At 38.8% G+C, this 21,247-nt stretch overlaps 1 protein-coding gene across 1 annotated transcript in view; it reads right to left on the bottom strand.

The window, feature by feature from the left end:
- LOC124955421 (protein jagged-2) overlaps positions 1–21,247 on the bottom strand; it is a 45,255-nt gene that overhangs the window by 10,346 nt on the left and 13,662 nt on the right. The window contains exon 2 of the mRNA XM_047509842.1: positions 14,244–14,540. Coding sequence (XP_047365798.1) covers positions 14,244–14,540 — 297 coding nt within the window. The remainder of the gene's footprint in view (positions 1–14,243; positions 14,541–21,247) is intronic.

The raw sequence follows: 21,247 nt of genomic DNA, 5'->3' as shown, positions 1-21,247 counted from the left end.
GAGGCTCGTTTTAAAAGCGGAAAAGAAGGTATAGTTTGATGAGGACGTCAGTTAACCCTTGCCCAGCTCGAATATAATTCCCCGAGGAGAAACGGGTTCCCTAATGTAAGTGGAACCTTTTGACGCTCGGGCTTTTGCAAATTTATACGTCGCTTCCTGACCTTTGAGGATCATTATTACATTACGTTATATAGTCCGGAGCAAGCCAATTGGTCTAGCAGTCAACCATAACTGTCATCGCCCTGTCTCCTTTTCTTTATCGAGATTCTCAAGAGTAACTGAAATGGGAGACACCAAAGGGTATAAAATCCTTTATGCGCTTTATTCGATTTATCGATATATAAAGAATATCTCGATAAGGTGATAAACGACGTGTCGAGATAAATATATTGAGAAGAAGCATCGTCCATTCTCTCTCTCTCTCTCTCTCTCTCTCTCTCTCTCTCTTTCTCTCTGCATCGCACCGCGGGAGATCACCGGGTGAGTATCGTCGAACGACTGTTAATCAGAGTAATTACGGTAGCGGTTAGAGCGAGATATCGTTACGTCATTCCCCCGATCAAACGACTTTCCTCCTTTCTACCTTCTTTTTTCGTTCGTATGTATGCGTATGTGTTTTATATGTAACAACACACATGCACAATATATACACACACGCACACATATATATATATATATATATATTTATATATACTACATACAAGTATATATCGATAGTTAGACCTCAACCCACCCCTTCGTCCTTCTTATATCTCGCTCGTTGCATCTTGCTCTGGCATAGCAGCGGCGAATCCTGATTGGTAGGCACCAATCAAGGGCCGAGCGTGAGTGACGGTCGGCTAATGCAATAAATAAATTCCAATCGCTCTTCTCCGCCACGGAAGACGGGCCTATCTTCTACCGAGCGAACGGGTTCCGATCTCTCTCGCAAGGAGATTCGAACATCGAGAAGGAGAGAGAGAGAGAGAGAGAGAGAGAGAGAGGAAGGGACAGAGGTAATGAAAAAGAAAGAGAGAGAGAGAGCATGAGAGAGAAGGTCGATGGTAGAAAGCTGGAAGTGTTCCTGATGGAACCGGTCCCGTGAAATAAAAGAAGAAGGAAAAACCTACGTGCACCCTGCGTCGGTGCGCGTCACGCACTCACGCGTGTCGTTAATGAACGCGAAGGCAGGCAGACAATGAGGTGAGTCAAGTTAAAATCGAGTGGACGGTCAAATTTTCTTGTAATTTCTTTTTCCTTCTCTTTCTTTCGTTCCTCCCTTCCTTCCTTTTTTCCTTCATTTTTTTCTCTTTTTTACTGTTTTCTTCTTTTTTCGTATTACCTATCGACAATACGTCGTCGCAAATGAAAAAACGGCCGTAATCGTTCCTAGAGAATGAATTTTGTTTTCTTTTTTTTTTTTTTTTTTTCTCTCTTTTTTTTTTAAATCTTCCTTTTCTCATTCTCAAATAATTTTACACATATTATACATGACGTATTAAGGATAATATATGGCAATGAGAATAAAGAGAGCACGATATGAGCTCATTGTAATTTATAATCGATATAGGTTATTATCAGTATCGTTTTATTTGCGTACGAAGAAATTTTTTAATTTCAATATTATAAATACGGTAGCGAAAATATTCTAAGAACAAGATGTAAGTATGTGCTTTTTCACACGTTTCCATATTTAAGGATGTAAAGAGGATCGTTAGATCCGTCTCGGTTGGTGTTCTTTAAATGGCGACTTCGCGGCGATAAATCCTAAAGAATTTCATAAATTCCGATATAATCCCTGGGCACGCGGGGCATCGTGAATACGCTTAAGAATTTCCGCGCCTTTCGAAGGATTCACATATAATACGAGAAGGTGCTTTCTAGGTAATAATCTCAGGCACCTACTCTCTCTCTCTCTCTCTCTCTCTCTCTCTCTCTCTCTCTCTCTCTCTCTCTTTTCCTTTCTCTCTCCACACCCTTTCTCCCTCTCTGTCTTTCTCTCTCTCTCTATCTCTCTCTTTCTCAAGGGAATAATTATATGTGCATATATTCGTAAGTCATGTACGCAGGACGAGTAGAAGAGGGAACTGGTTTGGCTATCGTCGAACCAATCGCCATAAACTACAGAATTCGAGAAGCTCCTTTGATATGCAAAACGTAGGTCTCTCATCGATATACGACAATGTTACTACTATCTTCAGGACAGATTTATTTTCTGTTTCCTTCTCTTTTTTATTTTATTTTATTTTATTTTTTCTTTTCTTCTCTTTTTTTCTTTCTTTCCTTTTTTTTTTTTTTTTTTTTTGTTGTTGTCGTTCTTTTACGTTTCTTTTTTTGTCTCCCTTTATTTTTTATTGATTTTTTTTCTTCTTAGCTCTTTTTGTTTTCTTTTTTTCTTTTTTTTTTTTTTTTTTTTTCACGAAGGAACTCGTTACTTCTTCGGAATACTCTTCTTCTTCTTCTTTCTTAGCGATCGTGACCAAACTACCAAAGTATGGAATAATGCCTCGAACAATTTCTCTCGTGAATCGAAAACATTTAAATCGAGCGACAAACTGTTCGAAGTGTATTTCGAAAATGATACCTATCTACGTACATACGTATTTCTTTTTATTACAAGTTCGAGTAACTTTTGACAGGTGAGGGCTCTCTCCTTCTTTCTCTATCTCTCTTTTCTCTCTCTCTCTCTCTCTCTCTCTCTCTCTCTCTCTCTCTCTCTCGTTTTACCAATCATCGTGCCAATACGTAACGATATATATCGTGAGACTTTCGACGTCGTTGATCCGACGTAACGCTCGTGTACGGAATATTTCTTTTGTATCTTCGATGCCAACTTGGCAAGAATTACAGACGATTCTCTTACTTTTACGAAGCAAACCTTGTCTTCATAGGAATTGGAGAAAACGTTACCCTTTTTTATATGCAATACGATCGATCGAATGAATTTGAACAAACGACGATGGACAATAATAATGACAACGAAGTCCGTTCGAAAATGATAATGATGATGATGATGATGATGATTCGAGTAGCATTGTCTTCTCGAGCACAAAGAAGACATTGTCGACTCGTATTCGAACGCAAACTCTCTTTCTCTATATCTCTCTCCTTCTCTCTCCTTCTCTCTATTTCTATCTCTCTCTCGTACCTAGAGCAGATGAGCGCTAATTGGTGTTAATTGGTGGCTCGCTCGGGGCTCCGGCTTTCCCACGCCCGCGACTTTCATGCTCGCTTTTTTTTCCTTACACTTCGTGTACATATATATATATACATATACATATATATATATATATATATATATATATATATATATATACATATATTCTAATTCGTCGTTGGTCGGTCGGTCGGTCGGTCGGTCGAACGACGAGTTCTCTCTAGTCAAAAGAACGTTCTTTTGTACTGTCTGTCTGTTTCTCTCTCTTTCTCTCTCTCTTTCTCGTCTTCGTCCGGACGATTCTCTTTGTCAAGAGGTCCCGCGTCTTCTTCTTGTTCCTCTCCACTTCCATTCTGATGGTTACATTGTACGATTTAAATGGGCTGAGGTAGCGCTTTAAAAAAAGCTTCCGATATTGTTGCCAGATGTATTTTATACTCGGCCGGTTTTTGCCGAGAGAAAGAAAGACAGAAAGAAAGAAAGAAAGGGAGGAAAAAAGAGAGACCGAAAGAGAGAGAGAGAGAGAGAGAGAGAGAGAGATAGTAAGGGAAAAAGAGAGAGAAAGATCTTTTCGAATAAAACGTCATCCGTAGAACGAGATGAATCATCGAATTACGAGAGATTATCCTAGCGTTGTGTTGGGATTAGACGTTTAGTTTGTTCTCTGACAGTCCCGCTAAAATTAGAATCATTTTATATATCCTTCCCTTCGACTATCGCGTTAAGAATTTAACAAAACTATCGCCGAACGACTAATAAAAATAATATCAATGAAATAAGAAGTAGCCAATGAAATTGTCAAACGAAATTCGATAAAGTTTAGTATATGTGATTTTTACAAACACACACACATATATATATATATATATATAGATGTATATATGTGTGTATAGTTACGTACGAGACACGAAGACGACAATCATCGTGGATCTAGGAATTCGCGTGGGTGTTCTTGCTTGGAAATTGCTTTCACGACTTGCGGCCGTTGCTAGCTCGCGAATTTTCCCTTTCACCATAGAAGTCGTAACATTCGAGTACGAGGGAAAGAGATAGAAATTGAAAATTGATGCTCTTAGATCAGGGGAAAGTAACCTCTTCATTTCTTTTTCTTTTACATAGTGTCAGTTAGAACCGTGAAATTTCTCTATACAGGTATATAAATATATTTCACTCACTTTAATCAATTTTTTCCTTTACGGATAATTTTCAATCTTCTCTCTATATCTAAGGAGTATTAAAGGAAGAAGTATTATATGCATCTATGAGAACTTCCATCGGTAGAAAACCGTAGTCAGCTGTTCGGAGTCCCTCGATATCGCGTAACAGTGTCAATTACCGAGGACTACGGTGTGACGACAGGGTCAGGGTGAGATATATATCTAGCTTTTGATTTTTTGCGAGGAGTCTAGCTTTCCATTGCATTCAGTGTATCCGGTGCGAGCAACAGCTAACGGAGCACCGTGGAAAGGTCGATTTGCAGTCTAAAATGCTCGACGGAAGCAGGAGATACGCGAAGCACGTAGCGCGTATGCTTACTATACTTTTCCCTCTCTCTCTCTCTCTCTCTCTCTCTCTCTCTCTCTCTTTTTTCTTTCTTACTCTATCTAACTACATCTACATTCACTAGCACCTACGTATCTATTATATATACACCTACGTATACCTATGTGTCTCGACCTAGCAATCGTTCTCTCTTCTTCTTCTTCTTCTTCTTCGACGTCGACGACGACGACGACGACGACAACGAACGACAACGACTACGAACGACAACGACAACGAGACGACGACAGCAACGACGACGACGACGACGACGACGACGACAACAACAACAACAACGACGACGACGACGACGACGACTGTGATCGTCGTGCGTGCATGGACGAGCGCAGGTTACTTACGTACGCCGAATAGGCCTCGTCTCCTTCTTCTTCTCTCTCTTTCTCTCTCTCTCTCTCTCTTTCTCTTTCTCTCTCTCTCTCTCTCTCTCTCTCTCTCTCTCTCTATGTCAGCCTCGACGTGTCTTAGGTTTCGCGGAAAAGATCGAACGAGCCGTACGTGAGGACGCGTACAAAGTAGCGGCCGAGTCAGTCAGCGGGTACGCTCTCGCACGCAGCTAGTCTACTCTCATCCAAGTGGATCCAAGTTGGAAACCTTGAATGAGAGTAGTCGTTTTCTTTCGATTCCTTATTCGTCGTTGTTCTCGTCGTCGTCGTCGTCGTCTACGTCGTCGCCGTCGTCGTTGTCGTTCCTCCATGTCGACCAAACGAAACTCTTAGCAATTACGTTTCTCCTACTTAAAAGCTACGTTCCCACGCACCTATTTCGATTCGTCAGGCGTAGTCTCTCGATCGACTACTACTACTACTACTACTACTACTATTACTACTATTATTACTACTACTCTGCTATTGCTACTACATATTATTACTTATTCCACTTTCATAATCTTCTTTCAAACTGATTTATTTTCATCTTAGTGTTTTTAATTTGATTTAATTTGATTTGATTTAATTTAACTTAATGTTATTTTTCTTATTTCTTATTCTTTTCCTTCTTTCTTTCTTTTCTTTGTTTTCTTTTTCTTTTTTTTTTTTTTTTTTCTTTACTTTTTACAATTCTACTGACCGGTTCGATCCATATTAAAATTTCTATCGTATCGCGTTGAACGTATTTGAGATCGTTTCGCATTTCGATATCGATAACGAAGAATGTTTTTTCCTTTATATATTCGACTCGAAAGAATTTCTCACCGAACAAGACGAAATATTTTTTGATAACGATCGAAATAATCGAGAGTCGCCATATTTCTTGAATAAAATTAGGATAAGAAGACGAGGAGGCTACCTTCTTCTTATTATTTTTTATTTCCTCTCCTTTAATTAATTCGAGTCGTTAAATCGAGTTTCAAGCGCAATGCTAACGGGTCCGATAAATTTTCAAACAATATCCAGGTAATGTAAAACCCTTGAAAAAGAAGTATGCACGAATGAGCTTCTTTTGGTTTTGTTCTCCTGAAAATTCCGTGGAACCTCTGACACTACAGTAGTAAGGAGCTGTGCAAGCACATTTCTCTCTTTCTCTCTCTTTCTTTCTTTCTCTTTCCTGTTCCAGTCTTCGGAAGGTGCACGGCGGAAATCTTCGTTCTGGAATCCGCTTCTCGTCCTCGCTTCCCAATTAGCCAGGTAGCTAATAAATCTCGCGGCGTACCCAGAACCTCAGAAAGCCCGTAAGGGGTTGAAGAAGGACGACGCTAGAAATCGAGGAGAAAGAAAGAGAGAGAGAGAGAGAGAGAGAGAGAGAGGAAAAGATCTCGAGCAATGGGAGGAGAGATCGAGTTCGAGAAGAGATATCCACTATTCACGAGAGGGTGTACAAGGCCAAGTCGAGAACGTCTTTCTGTACGATGTCGCGTCTCTTCTCCTTCGTCCGAACGAAGAGAAAAGAGGAGAAGAAGAAGAAGAAGAAGAAGAAGAAGAAGAAGAAGAAGAAGAAGAATAAAAGAATCGCTATCCTCTCTCTCTCTCTCTCTTTCTCCTTTTCTTCCTTAGCTTGACGATGTTAGTGTTGGTCGCAGTTACCTGCATAAAACGAGAGCCAACGGACTCAACGTGGCATTCCTCGTATTAAATGCCCGGGACACTATCCGGGCCCCGATTTACACGCGTGCGTTTGTAAGCCTGTGTAAGGTGAGTGTATGAGTTTCGAGAAAACGTGGATCGAGAAGAAGAGTGAGAGAGGAGATAGGGGAGTTTGGTATGCGCTGCGCGCAGCGGGTTCACACACGATCGGACCAAACGGATCTCAACGAGGGCCTCACGGCCTTCCTCCACCATTCTAACCAAGCAGAACGACGACTACGACGACGATGACGACGACGACGACGACGACGACGACGATTTCTCCCTACCACGAGAGCTAAAGTATTGCCCAAATCGTACCAACTTAACTTCTTTTTCTTTTTCTTTTTCTTTTTCTTCTTCTCCATTCCCTTTGCTCTTCACATTTTCATTTCGTTTATTTTTCTTTCGTTCCTCTCTACTTTCCTTTCCCTTTCCTATTCTTTCTTTTCTTTTTCTTTTCTTCTTTTTTTCTTTTCCCTCGTTTAATTACACCATTCTACTACACTTGTATACGCGCTATACAACCACGAAAGAAAGTGAGATCGCACGTATTAAATGAAAAGTAATGAAAATGAAGGTTAGCCCATTAACGACACCGTAAATTAAATAAATCGTAAGTTGAACATAACGAAAAATAATGAGAATTAAATTGGATTATACGTTCTATCAACGAATCCTTATTTTATGTAGTTAGTATTGCGAATAGAATACGGATGATGGGAGGAAGAGAAAAATTCGTCACGGTTAGTCTTTCACGAGAAAACGGTATTTATTACATACATATGCATTTACATATGAATGTATATAGATATGTATATAGATATATCGGCGAGATATTCTTTTCCATTGCAAATCCAGTTCTCCCTTGGAAACAGAGACGTTAAACGACTTTGGAACTTTGTTACGATCCCGCTCGTAACTTTTATGGCGACGACGTCTCGTCCTCGTCTTGGGGCCACATACTCGAAAGAGTACGTATGTACGCTTTTTTTAGGAAACTCGATGGTAAGAAATGACTCTCGATTTCACGAATTTGACTTAATTAGAATTAAATAAGCGAATCGTTAAGTAATAAAAATGATAAAAAAGAAACGTTGCCTTCTCCTCCTGTACTTTTTTTCTTTTTTTCATTTTCATTTGCATTTTCTTCATTCTCTTTCATTGTCATTTGCGATCCTAAGAAAGACGGTCAGCTTAGCACGGCCCTGAAAAGTATGCAGAAGAGAGAATCGTTCTCCAAGACATACAACCTATACACCTGTTGGGATCCCTGACTCATTCTGACTCCCTGCCGGGCCTGAGACATGCTTCTAGGCGGAGAACTCTCTTTCTCTCTTTATCCCTCCCTCCCTCACTCACTCACTCCCTCTCTCTCTCTCTCTCTCTCTCTCTCTCTCTCTCTCTCTCGCTCTTTCTTGCTTTTTTATATCCAATACTTCGCGATGAACATCATTTAGATGTCTACCGTTTATCATTCTCCGTGACTATTATCAAAAGCGTTATTATCGGAATTAATCACGGATCCGATGGTAGAGAGAAGATTAACAGAGAGCTGTACCGTTCCGTTTTCCATCTCAATTTAATAACTCGAGACCGCCGTTTCGTTTGCCTTTCGTAATTACTTAAAATCATTCCGTGTTATTATTAAAAGCCATATATAAAGCGGCTGCAAACGAATCGTAGAAATATTTCCTTGAACTTCGTACGTATTCATCTCGAAAAATATAACTAAAGAAAAGAAAAAAAAACAAAGAAAGAACTATCGAACCAATCAGTCGTCACCAATCAGAACAAATACAAAATGAATATATATATATATATATTTACACACATATTTTTGTTGTTTTTATTCGTTAATATAATATCTATATTCGTACATCTCGATTTCATAAAGAATCAAATAACCAATCAAACCAGTTTTTAATGACTTTCGAAAGAATTTATTCTTAAATTAAAATGCATTTCTATACTTCGGAATTAACGATTCGTGGATACACGAACGAAGGGAAAGATTTTTTGAAAGACTTTTCAAGAGATTTTTCTTAAAAACAAAAAAAAAGAAAAAACAGAAAAAACAGAAAAAAGAAAAAAAAAGAAAAAAAACGTAGATGCGTTGAGGAGAGTTTTCCCATGGTATTATGGTTCTTCCATGAAGCCATCGATAGCCGTTAAACCCCCGAAGCATTACATTCAAGCAAACGCATACTGTGTCGAACGATTGGATCTCCCCATGCATGACAATCACGTTCGTTCGTCAATTTAGTAATCCGATCAGGTATATCGTACGTTAATGCATCTTCAAATCGATGATCATAAAAAGAACTTACATGTAGAAAAAAAAGTGCATGCACGTTTAGAGCTAGCATTTTACTCGACTTTGAAAGAGCGTCGAAAAATAATTCACGAATATATTTTATATTTTAAGTATTTCTATCAAAAAAAAAAAAAAAAAAAAAAAGAAGAAGAGAAAAAAAGAATCAACAAACTATCTCAACCGTATTTGATTTGAGAATGATCAATTCAATAAATTTTCAAATACGATTGTCCAATAATTCATGGTAATAACCAGTCTTAAATTTCACAAGCATGTACAATAGATAAATGCACATAAACAAATATACACATACATCTAGGCGTGCGCGCACGCACGCACGCACACATACACACACACACACACACGCATATCTATATATATACAAATAGTTATACGGTATATTGGTATATACCAACAAGTTACAGAGATACGTCAAACGAGCGTGACGTCTCGGCCATTGATAAAAGCGCCCGCATCAGACTCACGTAGTGATAATATAACGAGAAACGTACGTGGCACCCACACACATTTCCATCGTTTCTACGTGTGTACGTAGAACAGAGTTCACGGACCGCATTGGCAATGCTCGAACGAAGAAGCAACGTCGCCAGGGAGAAGAAGAGAGTAAATCATCGAGAGACGAAGGAGCAAAGACAAAGATGGCATGGTAAAGGAGGGGGACAGAAGCACGTCGAAGGAGCGCCATAGAAGAAGACAGAAAGAGATGCCTGACGACGTTACCTACTCGAGGAGAGGAGATGCGCACGGGAGAAAGGAGATATGAGAAGCATGTACATGCTGTGCTCCTTGAAGGTACACGCGCGTACTAAAGAGAGAGAGAGAGAGAGAGAGAGAGATAGATAGATAGAGAGAGAGAGAGAGAGAGAGAGAGGGAGAGAGAGGCATCGACACCATAGTATACGTACAATCTACACGCATACACACATAGCAATGAGAGAGAAGCCACTAACGTGCCTGGGATTGTGCAAAGTCTCGCGGGTAGACGCTCTCGCAGATCGTTTCCTGTGCCATTAGGAACAGAAACCGTGAAAAGAGATGCTCGTTCCTTCCTCCGTACGCTCGTATATTTCTCCTATCGAAGTTGGAATCGGTGAAAGTTGGAAGAGGAGGCAAATGCAAATGGCCAAAGTAAGAAGGAACGTTAGACGGCGCTTTACCGAAATTCTTTCTCTCCCAGGATGGACGGACAGATCTTACTGCTACGGCAGCGGCTGCTTAACGGTCGATAAACGTATGTATATATATGTAGGTATATCCCATCTATATACACACACATACACACACACACACACATATATATATAGCTATGGATCTATAGATACGTATATAGCTATTCTTTCGCATTACGTGAGACGGTAATTTCGAGACGAGATTGAAATAGCCGTTAAGGCAATGATCCTCTCTCTCTCTTTCTCTCTCTCTCTCTCTCTCTCTCTCTCTTTCTTATATACAAGCGAGATGGCGATCATTGCGTGCGGCAATAAACGACAAGGAGCCGATGTATCTCGCGTGCGAAATTGGCCGTGCAGTGGTGAACGGCGTTAATGGTCAGACACGAGGCCGATTAAACGTTTCTCCTTTAACATTTTCGATCTTGAACGAGAGTCGATGCGATGCCAATGTCATCTATCCTCGTTCCAATTGAATCGACTCGTTTATATATTTTCCATCGATTTTCTTCGACAATCGTACGTTGACGGAATCTTTTCTTTTGTTTAGACACTCGGTCTATGTACTTATGTATGTATGTATTTAATTATGTATGAAAAAGAGAGAGAGAGAGAAACAACGGAAGCTTTGGTATACTCAAGAGACATAATGCAGGTGGCACTCTTTCAAAGATAATGCCTTCAAGAAGATTCGTAAAATCCATTTGGTCGGTAGAAGAAGAAGAAGAAGAAAAAGAAGAAGAAAGAAAAGGAGAAGAAGAGAATGAGAGATTATATATACCGTATTCAATCATCAGAGACGGTAATGACGGAATTATCCGCAAGCGATGAAAGTCAGACTTTACCGTTTTTCGTGTTGGCCACTTTCCTGAAAATGGTTTCATAGTTATTACCAAGCACACGGAAGATAGATGACGAAGCGTATATCTAAGCTTTTATCGTTTCCACGCGTATTCAAGTTTAATTTCTCTCGAAAGACAAACATCTACGGTTTTTTTTTTTTTTCGAAGAAAGAGAGAGAGAGAGAGAGAGAGAGAAATATAATCACTGAGAAATTCGTACAAATACCATATATTTATAATTCAAGAATATCCAAACCGGATCGAAATATTAATTGCTTAATACTTACTCGAATTACGAAAGGCTATTTATATAATCATTATCTAACATGAAAAGAGACAAAGGTTAAGCCCGAATGAACATGTATGCGCGTTCACACGCACACTCAGGCGTGCACGCACTCACGCATGTACGCATTAACCCACGATATCCCATGTTATGACACCGATCTTATTTTTTCTTTTTCTTCCTTTTTTTCTTTTCTTCTTCTTCTATTTATTTTCTTATTTCTTTTCTTTTTCTTTTTCCTTTTTTTTTTTTTTTTTAAATATATTCCAACCACGGCCAGTTTCATAATCGAATTAATAGTCAAAATGTAAACGTTCTCCGAACGTTTTCTCTCTCTAATCTCGACTGAAACTCGTATAGAGAAGAAATTTCTCGACGGAAAGGAAGCAATTTAAAGGGTTCTCTGTTTATGCTCCCGTGAATTGTCGAGAGACCGAAGTACCAAGAGAGGAAAAAAGAAGTAGAAAAGAAAAATGAAAAAGAAGAAAGAAAGAAAAGAGAGAAAGAGAGAAAGAGACAGAGAAAGAGAGAGAGAGAGAGAGAGAGAGAGTAACATGCATATACATAGACGCATGAGAGTCTAGGCAGCCACCCTTTGTCATGGGCCGCGGAAAACGGGCCGTATGAGGCCCCTCTTAGAACCTCGCGAGCGGGTTATGAAATATACAAACACGAGCCAGTGGCTCTTCAAACAATCCAAAGGACGAAGAGTGGTTCGGACGAGCGCGAGTGTGTTTTAACGTTTAATGCATTCGCGTATGTATACATATATGTATATATATATATATATACATATATATATATATATATATATATATGTATATATATACATGAATATAAGATCGTTCGGTCCGTTAGGACCCCGTCAGAGGATGAGGGTCCTCGAAAACTTCGTCGTGTGTATACCTCTTAAGAAGGAATCACGTCGTCATGCTTGTTCGCCGAGCCGAGAAGAGATGTTTTCTTCTTGAAAGCTCGAGCGTTTCGTCTCTCGAACCTGAACCGAAAAACCGTAAGACGCACGAAACCGTGGGTTTCTTGCTAATTAGTCAACAAATTGTTCCAGGAAGAGGAAACGTCGTGAAAAAAAAAAAAGGAGAAAAGAAAAAAAAGAAAAGAAAATAACAGAATTATTAATAACTCTCTTTTTCTCACACACACACACACACACACACACACTAAATCGAACAATTTCTATTGAATTTCTTTCGTATTATCAAATATAAAAAGCTTTTAATATAAAATATTAATTCTTTCTTTTTATTATTAATTTTCAAAGAATCTTATCAATATACTTCAGTATCGTCAGAATTCATTCTGATAATTTCCTTTTGCAAAGCATCCTCCTAGTCGCGTCTCTTTCTTTTTAAAGGCATTTTATTTACTACGTCTATTATAAAAAAGAATCGAGAGTTCTCGCTCGACTTCTCGATCCTTTTCGCATCTCGTAATCGGCTTCGAGAGAGGGGTTCGTGTGCTTCGAAATATGAGAGATACGATCTACGAACGAGGGTGAACAATCGTTTTGAAGAGGTCAGCGCGAAGAAGAAGAAGAAGAAGAAGAAAGACGTGAAAGAATAAGAAGAAAAGCGAGAGGTGAGGTGTTGCCAAGCGACTGGAACCGAACTGGAATCTCGACGAGAAAAAAAGAGAATGAAAGAGAGAGAGAGAGAGAGAGAGAGAGAGAGAGTTCTCGTACAATTCATGGATGGAAAGGCAACAGACCGGAAATCCCTTCGGATTCGATAACCCTCTCCTCCTCTCCCTCTCATATCGTTTGGTACACGACTTTGAATCGACAAAGGAATCGATAATAGACAAATTTGCTTTAGCTCGTAGTGAAGGAATTGCGGAACGTTCGTTCGAAAATAATAAAACGTACGTGTTAACTCTTCGTTTATTAATCGGAGACAAAGACATTTTATTTTTTCTTAATTTTTTGTTCTTCTTTTTTTCTTTTTCTTCATCCTTCATCTTTTGTCGATTTTTCAATGATTTTATGAATAATATACAGCACGTAATTTTACTCGAGCATCCAGCGAAAGAATAAAATGGTGAGACGCGGCCGACTTTAAAAAGTGAAAGAAAAAGAGAGGAGGATACGCTCTTCTATAACGACTTTAATGATAAATGATTCTCTCATCCGACGGTTTTAAAGTTCCTAAAGAATAAAACAAGATGCCGAGGTTCGTTTCTCTCGTTATGGCTTCATCCGTCGAGCAAAATCTCCGTAACTCTTTGATATCCTCAGCTTCTTTGACAGTAGGATCAAACGGCATACGATGACACCAAGAACGAAATTAATCACGGCTAATGAACCCTCCCCCCTCCCTTCCTTTCTATCTTTCACCAATCTCTCTTTAATTTCTTACGAGTACTTAACTCCTTGTGAATTTTTACGCGCGCGGCAAATGCCGCACGCTGTACACCAACGCCGCCGCCGCCACCGTCGTTGGAATTTTTTTCCTTTCTTTCCTGGTTTATAATCTCGAATCAACGATAATTGCTTCCGTCAAAGAATATCAGTCGAAACGAGATAAATGGCAAAAGATTTGCGCGTTACGATACCGTAAAGGTGAAATAATTGTGATAGTAATTACGAAAGAATTTCAACATTTAAATCTGACAAAATTGAATTTATCATTCGTATCGTTTTAATTAAATATGCGTTAAAAGAAGAAAAATAAAAATGATGTGTTTGTACGTTAAACTTGTAGAGTTAAACTCGTTCTGTATATTACAAATTTAGTATTGTTTTTTTTTTTTTTCTTTCGTACATACAGACATTAAAAATAAAACGAAGAAAGAAAAATAAAAAGAAAAAAGAAAAAAGGAAAAATAGAATCGACACTTACGGTCCATCGGAAGGTGAAGTGCAGTTGCAAGGTGACAGGTTCGGTGAGGGTGAAGGTGTTCTGACCGAGGGCGTGACTAGATACGTTGCCAAAGCTACAGGAGCCTATGGCAGTGACATTCGACTGATATTCCTTCAGGCATAACCAGAAGGCCGTTGAACAGGAGGTCGTGCATGGTGGTAAGCCACCTTTTCCATCTCCCCCACCCCCGCCGCAACACCTGCCGTCCACCAGGGTGCCCCTGTTGTTCGTCAACGAGAGGATCTGCACCTCGAAGAATCCACTCCCGGTTGTCGACTAAATTAACAAAAAACAATGACAAACTTAATTAAAAGAAAAACATAGGATATTCATCATTTCGGCAAACAATTCATTCCGTATTAAAACGATTTCTAAAGATTTCTTCACTCTCGCAATAAAATATATGCGATAGGAGAGAAATATAATATAAAAAATATTATTTCTGCGTAGGTATATTAAGAGATTGAAAAAACAAGAAATTCCCTCGATAAACAATGTTAATGATTCAACGTGATAAAAGGGAGAGAGAAAAAAAAAAGAAAACAAAAGAAAAAAAAGAGAAGAAAAAGGAAATCGAAGAATCACGATTTCGAAAGACGATCGTAATATTTTCGTGCGCGTGCATACAAAACGCATACCGATACCGAACGTCAATTCGTATATAGTACTCCGCCGATACGCTATATGCCTCGTATGCATTTTGCTTGTATGCTTATTACATTTCTCTCTCTCTCTCTCTGTGTGTGTGTGTGTGTGTGTACATGTGTATTTGCGTGTGTACTTGTATATCAGCATAGGAACGTATGTAGACTTAAAGAACGTACGAACGTAGAAATCACGAGCGTGCATGGACGAGCTGCACGAAGAGGTCTACGTAATTACCGTAAGAGAGTAAGATCGAAGGTAGAAAGCGCAGAAAGGATCGTCTGCTGGCCTTTGCTTTCCATAACGCTCTTCCTCCTTCTTATACGTCGTTATATAAGTGGCTCTTGTCGGGCGTTAGTGACATTTTCGCGACTTACTTAGTAAAGTAGCGATAGAGAAGCGCTCTCGGGTATATCTATCCTTCGTCGCGATTCTCTCTCACACACACTCCTTCTCACTCGCTCATCCACGACTCGCTGCATCACGAATGGTATACAGACAATCGTAGTTGTTTGTATTTATCAAGGATTCGCATTGCAATCGAGACCTTATCGACTCCTAAGCAAAACCTCTCTCTCTCTCTCTCCTTCTCTTTCTCTCTCACGCCATAACATAATACGAAAGTCTCTTCTTCGAGTATCATCCAACTTCTTTTGTCTTTATTATTTTTCTTCGTATTTCTTTTTATTCTCTTTTTACTTTTTCTTTTTTTTTCTTTCTTTCTTTCTTTCCTTTTCTTTCTCTTATCGATAACAACGTGATACAATCCTCTGAAATATATTTCATGAAAGCAACCGGATAAAATATATCGTGAGAATTAAATATTTCAGTTAATTAAGAGACGAGAGTAGGAATATAATGAGACAGTCCTGCCTGATCTAAATTTTTCATTTACTAATTATATTATTTTTATAATAATTAATGTGTCCTTTTATAATTCAATGGATTTTAAAATAATCTCGCGGGAAAAAATGATAATATCTTTTTTCCTGCCTTTGACGTCATGAAAAGCTTATACACACACACACACACACACACAAATATATATATATATATATATCTGATGATAAAATTTGTTATTCCTTTCTCCATTATATCGATGAAAAGAAATAATTTTCTTTGAATTAATCATCCTCGCCCACGTATTATATCTTTGTGTGGATAGGTCTCTTTGTTAAGCCTTGTTATTGGTCGTACGTACTTAGTTGCGTACATACATACGTACATAGGTACGATACGAGTCGTCCTCGCCGTGCCTTCTTCTTTCCCGCGTTTACGAGAAGAGACAACTTGCAGTAAATTCACTTCGAGCTCCTCTCATCCTTCGAGCGAAGCAAAAAGAGAAAAAGAGAGACAGAGAGAGAGAGAGAGAGAGAGAGAGAGAGAGAGACGGGGGGGAAAGAGAGAGAATGAGAAAGGACGAGCTGGAGGAGAATGGGATTCGCTTGTTTGGAAAGCGAACGACGATGTAACGCGTCTTTTTCTCTCTCTCCTCTCTCTTTCTCTCTCTCTTACTCACGACGTTTTATTAGTTGAAGAGTCACGGCTATTCGGAGGCCTCCTTCTGCCTCTTTCTGCCTCCTTCTGCCTCCGAAAAGAGCGAGTAAACGCACACTCGACAGCGGAAGACGAAGATGATGGGAGTTTGCTTGAACGTCGCGCCGCCGCGTTTGCACAGGTCAGCTCGCGAGAACGCGTGAAATTGAAGAGAAAGAGAGAAAGAGAGAGAGAGAGAGAGAGAGAGAGGATCGTCTCGAGCGGAAGTACTTTGTGGAATTTCATGACTCGCGCGAATTTACATTTCAAATTAATATTAGAAATATATAGAAATTCAAATGATATTCCGGTCGACTTCCTTCTATCACGGATTTGTACTTTCCTTGAAATTATTTCACAGACAAGCAATCATAGTTCGTTGATTAACATATATATATATATATATATATATATATATATATATATATCCTTCTTATTCGAACTTTTTCTACAAGGTACCTTTATCTTTTTTCTTTCCTTTTTTTCTTTCTTTCTTTTTCCTTTTTTCTCGGAAAGTTCAGTGAACGATCTAAAGGAATGGTCGGCCATGCGCAAATCGTCGATTCGAAACATCCCTCGTCGAAATATACGAGATCGGAATTTTTTAGAGGACGATCCTGATTTCGTGTCTTTCTCACGCGCCGAGACAATGGCCGTCGTGTACCTTCTTCTTCCTTCGTCTTTCCACGCGTAAGAACGGATTAATCCGAACGATAAAGCTCTTTTATACCCACCAACGCGTACTGAAAGTGCATCGATCGGAAACACATACACACACACACACATGGACACAAACAGATACATATCTACATATACGTAAATCGTAGATACATATACCCCCTTTGTTTCTACTTTCATCCTTTCTTTTCCCTTAGAAACGGTACTCCTCTGAACTCGCTCCGAGTCGAATCTTACAGAAAAGAAAAGAGGAAAGAAAAAAAACAATAAAAAAAATAAAATACCCGACGTTCGCCTCCGCAAATTTTTCGCTCCGCACGAAACCGTACGATTTATCGGTTGCTTTCTAACCACATGAAATATACTTGTATCTAAAACGCATAGAAATACGTATCATTCACTTTCTCTCTCTCTCTCTCTCTCTCTCTCTCTCTCTCTCTCTTTGTCTTATTCTTGTATGTTAAACGAACACAACACCAACACGCGTCGATGCACAACGCATATTCTCATTCGAACGATATAATCGACATTGTTTATCCTTATTACCATCAGTTCCGTCGTACGGATCAATGGTACGAAATTTACGGGAGATGAATCCTTAAAGGAGACAAAGGCAAAGGATAACACTTACTGTCGACGGGTCCATGCCCGTGACCGTGTATGTACAATTCTCAACCAACCTATCCTTTCTTTTCCACGACGATTTTACGACGCAATGAAAGTTTTATTGTATTTCCAACGTAATAACTTATACGACGGTTGCGTTCGCAACCCAAAAGCCCCCGGTGATTCCTTAAGTTCTTAGCCTTTAAGTAATTTGTCTAAATATGATTTACGCTGATTGACTTCTAAATTCTCTCTTCTTCTGCATGCCACGTTTATCTTTTATCCAACACTATTACTATTATTATTATTATTATTATTATTATTATTATTATTATTATTATTATTATTACTATTACTGATACTGCTACTACTACTGCTTGTACATAAAAATTATTATGCGTATACGTCATGGTAATAGATTATAAGTCTAGTTCAAGGAAAAGTACGAATGCGTTGTCCGATGAGAAATCTAGGAAATCGTTAGACGTAAATATGTATATACGAGAAATACGTGGGCATCGACCAAAGTAGTAATATCTAGTAACTTTCCCACATGGCTCTGGTATCCTCGACCGCCACCCAACGATAATTGAAGTCTTTCGAATGCCGAGAGTCGAGCTTTAATAAATGTTGGACACCTCGTATTAGCGAGCTCTTTCTATTCGATGTGCCGCACCTTCCACTTTGGAACAATCGTCTTGTCTGCTTCGTTTCAATGATATATATATATAAACACACACACACACACACACACGCGCGCGCGCACGCACACACACGTGCACGAATATACATATACAAAGACAGCGGACATACGTATAGATCGACGGACGTACGATCGCTAAGACAATAGAAATCTAAATCCGGACGGAAGTAATAAACGTTTGAAAAGCTAAAATAAAAATGAAATCGATTTCGGAAAGGAAAGATCTCACAAAAAAAGAAAAAAAAAGAAAAAAAAAGAAAAAAATAAAGATCTCCAAAAAACGAAAGAAGAAAAAATAGATAAAAAATTTTCCAATCTCTATTTTAAGATTTTACGATCTAACATGTTAACCTCTGTTGACTCTTTTACCTGCATTCTCTGTACTAACGCGCAAATGTTTGTGCGCGTGTGTACTTGCTCGCTCGCTCGCGCGCACAAAAGCGCATCGTCTTTCGTCGTCGGTTCGCAAGAGAAGACGATGCACGTTGGTTGGCTTTCCTTTCCGCATAGCCAAGACGCAGCGAGCCATACCTAGTTGCACAGGCCACTTTTATATACGCCGCGCTTCTGTCGGGAGTTAATACGAATAATTCGTATTGCCTTGGTTCATACTTAGAAACAACTCTACCGTGTCCGCCAACTTCTCTTCCCTTTCTTTCGATTTTCTATCCGTTTGAAAACGACCAAAGAAGGAACCCGAAAGGAAAAGAAAAGAAAAGAAAAAAGAACGAAAGAAAGAATATAAACGAACGACAAATAAAGACAGTTTTCTTTTTTCTTCCTTATCATGTTCAATTTGATAACGAAGAAAAAACTAACATTAAATGTCATTACGCTCCTCGTAAAATTATATACCTTACTGATCGATGTTAAAAAGCTTAAAATTGTATACTCGCAACTTAGCTCGTTGAAAGGGTGTTCTTTGATAGTTAAATGTCGTCATGCTGTAACGATTGTTATCGTCGATCTAATTAGCACCGTTAAACGAGTACTTAATAGAAGAGAGAAAATATATGTGTGTGTGTGTGTGTGTGGAATATGTAGGTATATATATATATGTGTGTGTGTGTGCATATGTATATACACGCGTTCATACACACATACATAATTATGTAAATACGTAATTATCAGTTACAAGTAATTACACGGAGTGTCCCATAATTTATAAGACCGCTTGCTATGTATTATAACGTTTGGAATAATGCAGGAAAAGAAAAAAAAAAGTGTTAAAGTTATACTTTAAAAGGAAGAGAAAAAAAAAAAAAGAAAAAGAAAGAAACGAAGAAAGAAATGGTATGGTAAATTATGAAACAGCTCGTAAAAGCAAACCGTGAAAGAGCTGCATCTTTTATTGCTCGCTTACTCTTTGACAATCTTTGCAATTTCTTTTTTTGTTTTTTCTTTTGTTTTCTTTTTTAGAAGATCGAGAAATTACTCGATAACACCGATCGGTAATTTCTAATCTATGAAAGATACTATGGAGATTAAGTTTCCAAGGATAAATCATTCGATGTAACATTTTTTTCTTATAAAGGTGAAGGAAAATAAAGAGGAAAAAGGAAAACGGAGAAAAGAAAAAGAAAAGATAAAGAACACGAAAGGTCTTACACCTTTTCCTCCTTCTGCATTTTATATGTCGACCCTTGTATGTGTAATTACACGATTAAATAAGAACCTGCTATTAAACCATCGTTATAATCAGTCTCTAACTAAGCCAAGCTGTAATCTTAACGATGACCACGTCGAGTTACAACGACGTTTCTAACACAAGGATAGCGTTAATGATGCACAAGCGACCTGACACCTCAATTTAAAGTAGATTACCGGGAATTTGAATTTGTAAAACTTTTCGCTATGCGAAATTCTCTTCGTATGTACGACGAAAGAAAAACTCGAGAAAAAAAAATGGTATACTCGAAGGAAGATGAAGGAAGAACAAGAAAAAGATGATGATGAAGAAGAGAAGAGGAAAAAAAATTAAAGAAAACAAGAACAAAAGAAAAAGAAAAAGAAAAGAAAAAAGCAAAAAAAGAAAAAAAGAAAAAAAGCAAAAAAAGGAAAAAGAGGAGAAAAAAGGACGAAAAATATAATAAAAAAAGCAGAGGAGGAGGAAAAGGAGAAGAACACAACTGACGCGAGATTTTGCTTTCAAAAATCGTTCGGACCTTTCGTTTCATCTTTGAGCCTAAGTCGTAGGTAGTAATTACCAGTGGCCGCTACCTGGACCTGAAGTGGAATAGACCTGCCGAATACCATTTAATTTTATGCCGTAGAAGATTTGCGCGGCGTGTTCGCGTGTGTAGCGGAGCACGGTCATTCTCGCGAACATATACAGATCCATAAATGCACAGAGTTTCGATGTGTCTCTCGTGTATGTGTGCGTGAAACACAGGGCACAATCTTCGAGCCAACTCTCTCTCTTTCTCTCACTCTTTCTCTCTCTCTCTCTCTCTCTCTCTCTCTCTTCGTTCGTTGTTAGAGAAGCCTATACTTAATATTATTTGCTACCCACTCGGCCCCATCGGCAAGGCTGTCCGTCTGTATCTCTCAAAGAACCCTGGATCGTCCACAAATTACCCAAATAATTAAAAACTCCGCGTGGGATGTTATTCCTTCTCTCTCTCTCTCTCTCTCTCTCTCTCTCGCTTCTTCTCTTTTTTTCGCACATATACATATATACGGGTGCATACACACAAACGTATATACCCTTACTTCGAATCGAGACCAGAAAAGTTTTAAATCAAGTCTCGCGAGCGATTTCGAATGGTCACCTCGCTATTATCCTCCCGTAATATTTTTCTTCGTACCTCCTACG

The sequence above is a fragment of the Vespa velutina genome, chromosome 18 (assembly GCF_912470025.1).
Source record: "Vespa velutina chromosome 18, iVesVel2.1, whole genome shotgun sequence".
NCBI lineage: Eukaryota > Metazoa > Arthropoda > Insecta > Hymenoptera > Vespidae > Vespa > Vespa velutina.
The sequence above is the reverse complement of the archived record's forward strand: the minus strand, read 5'-3'. Positions and strand labels throughout refer to the sequence as shown.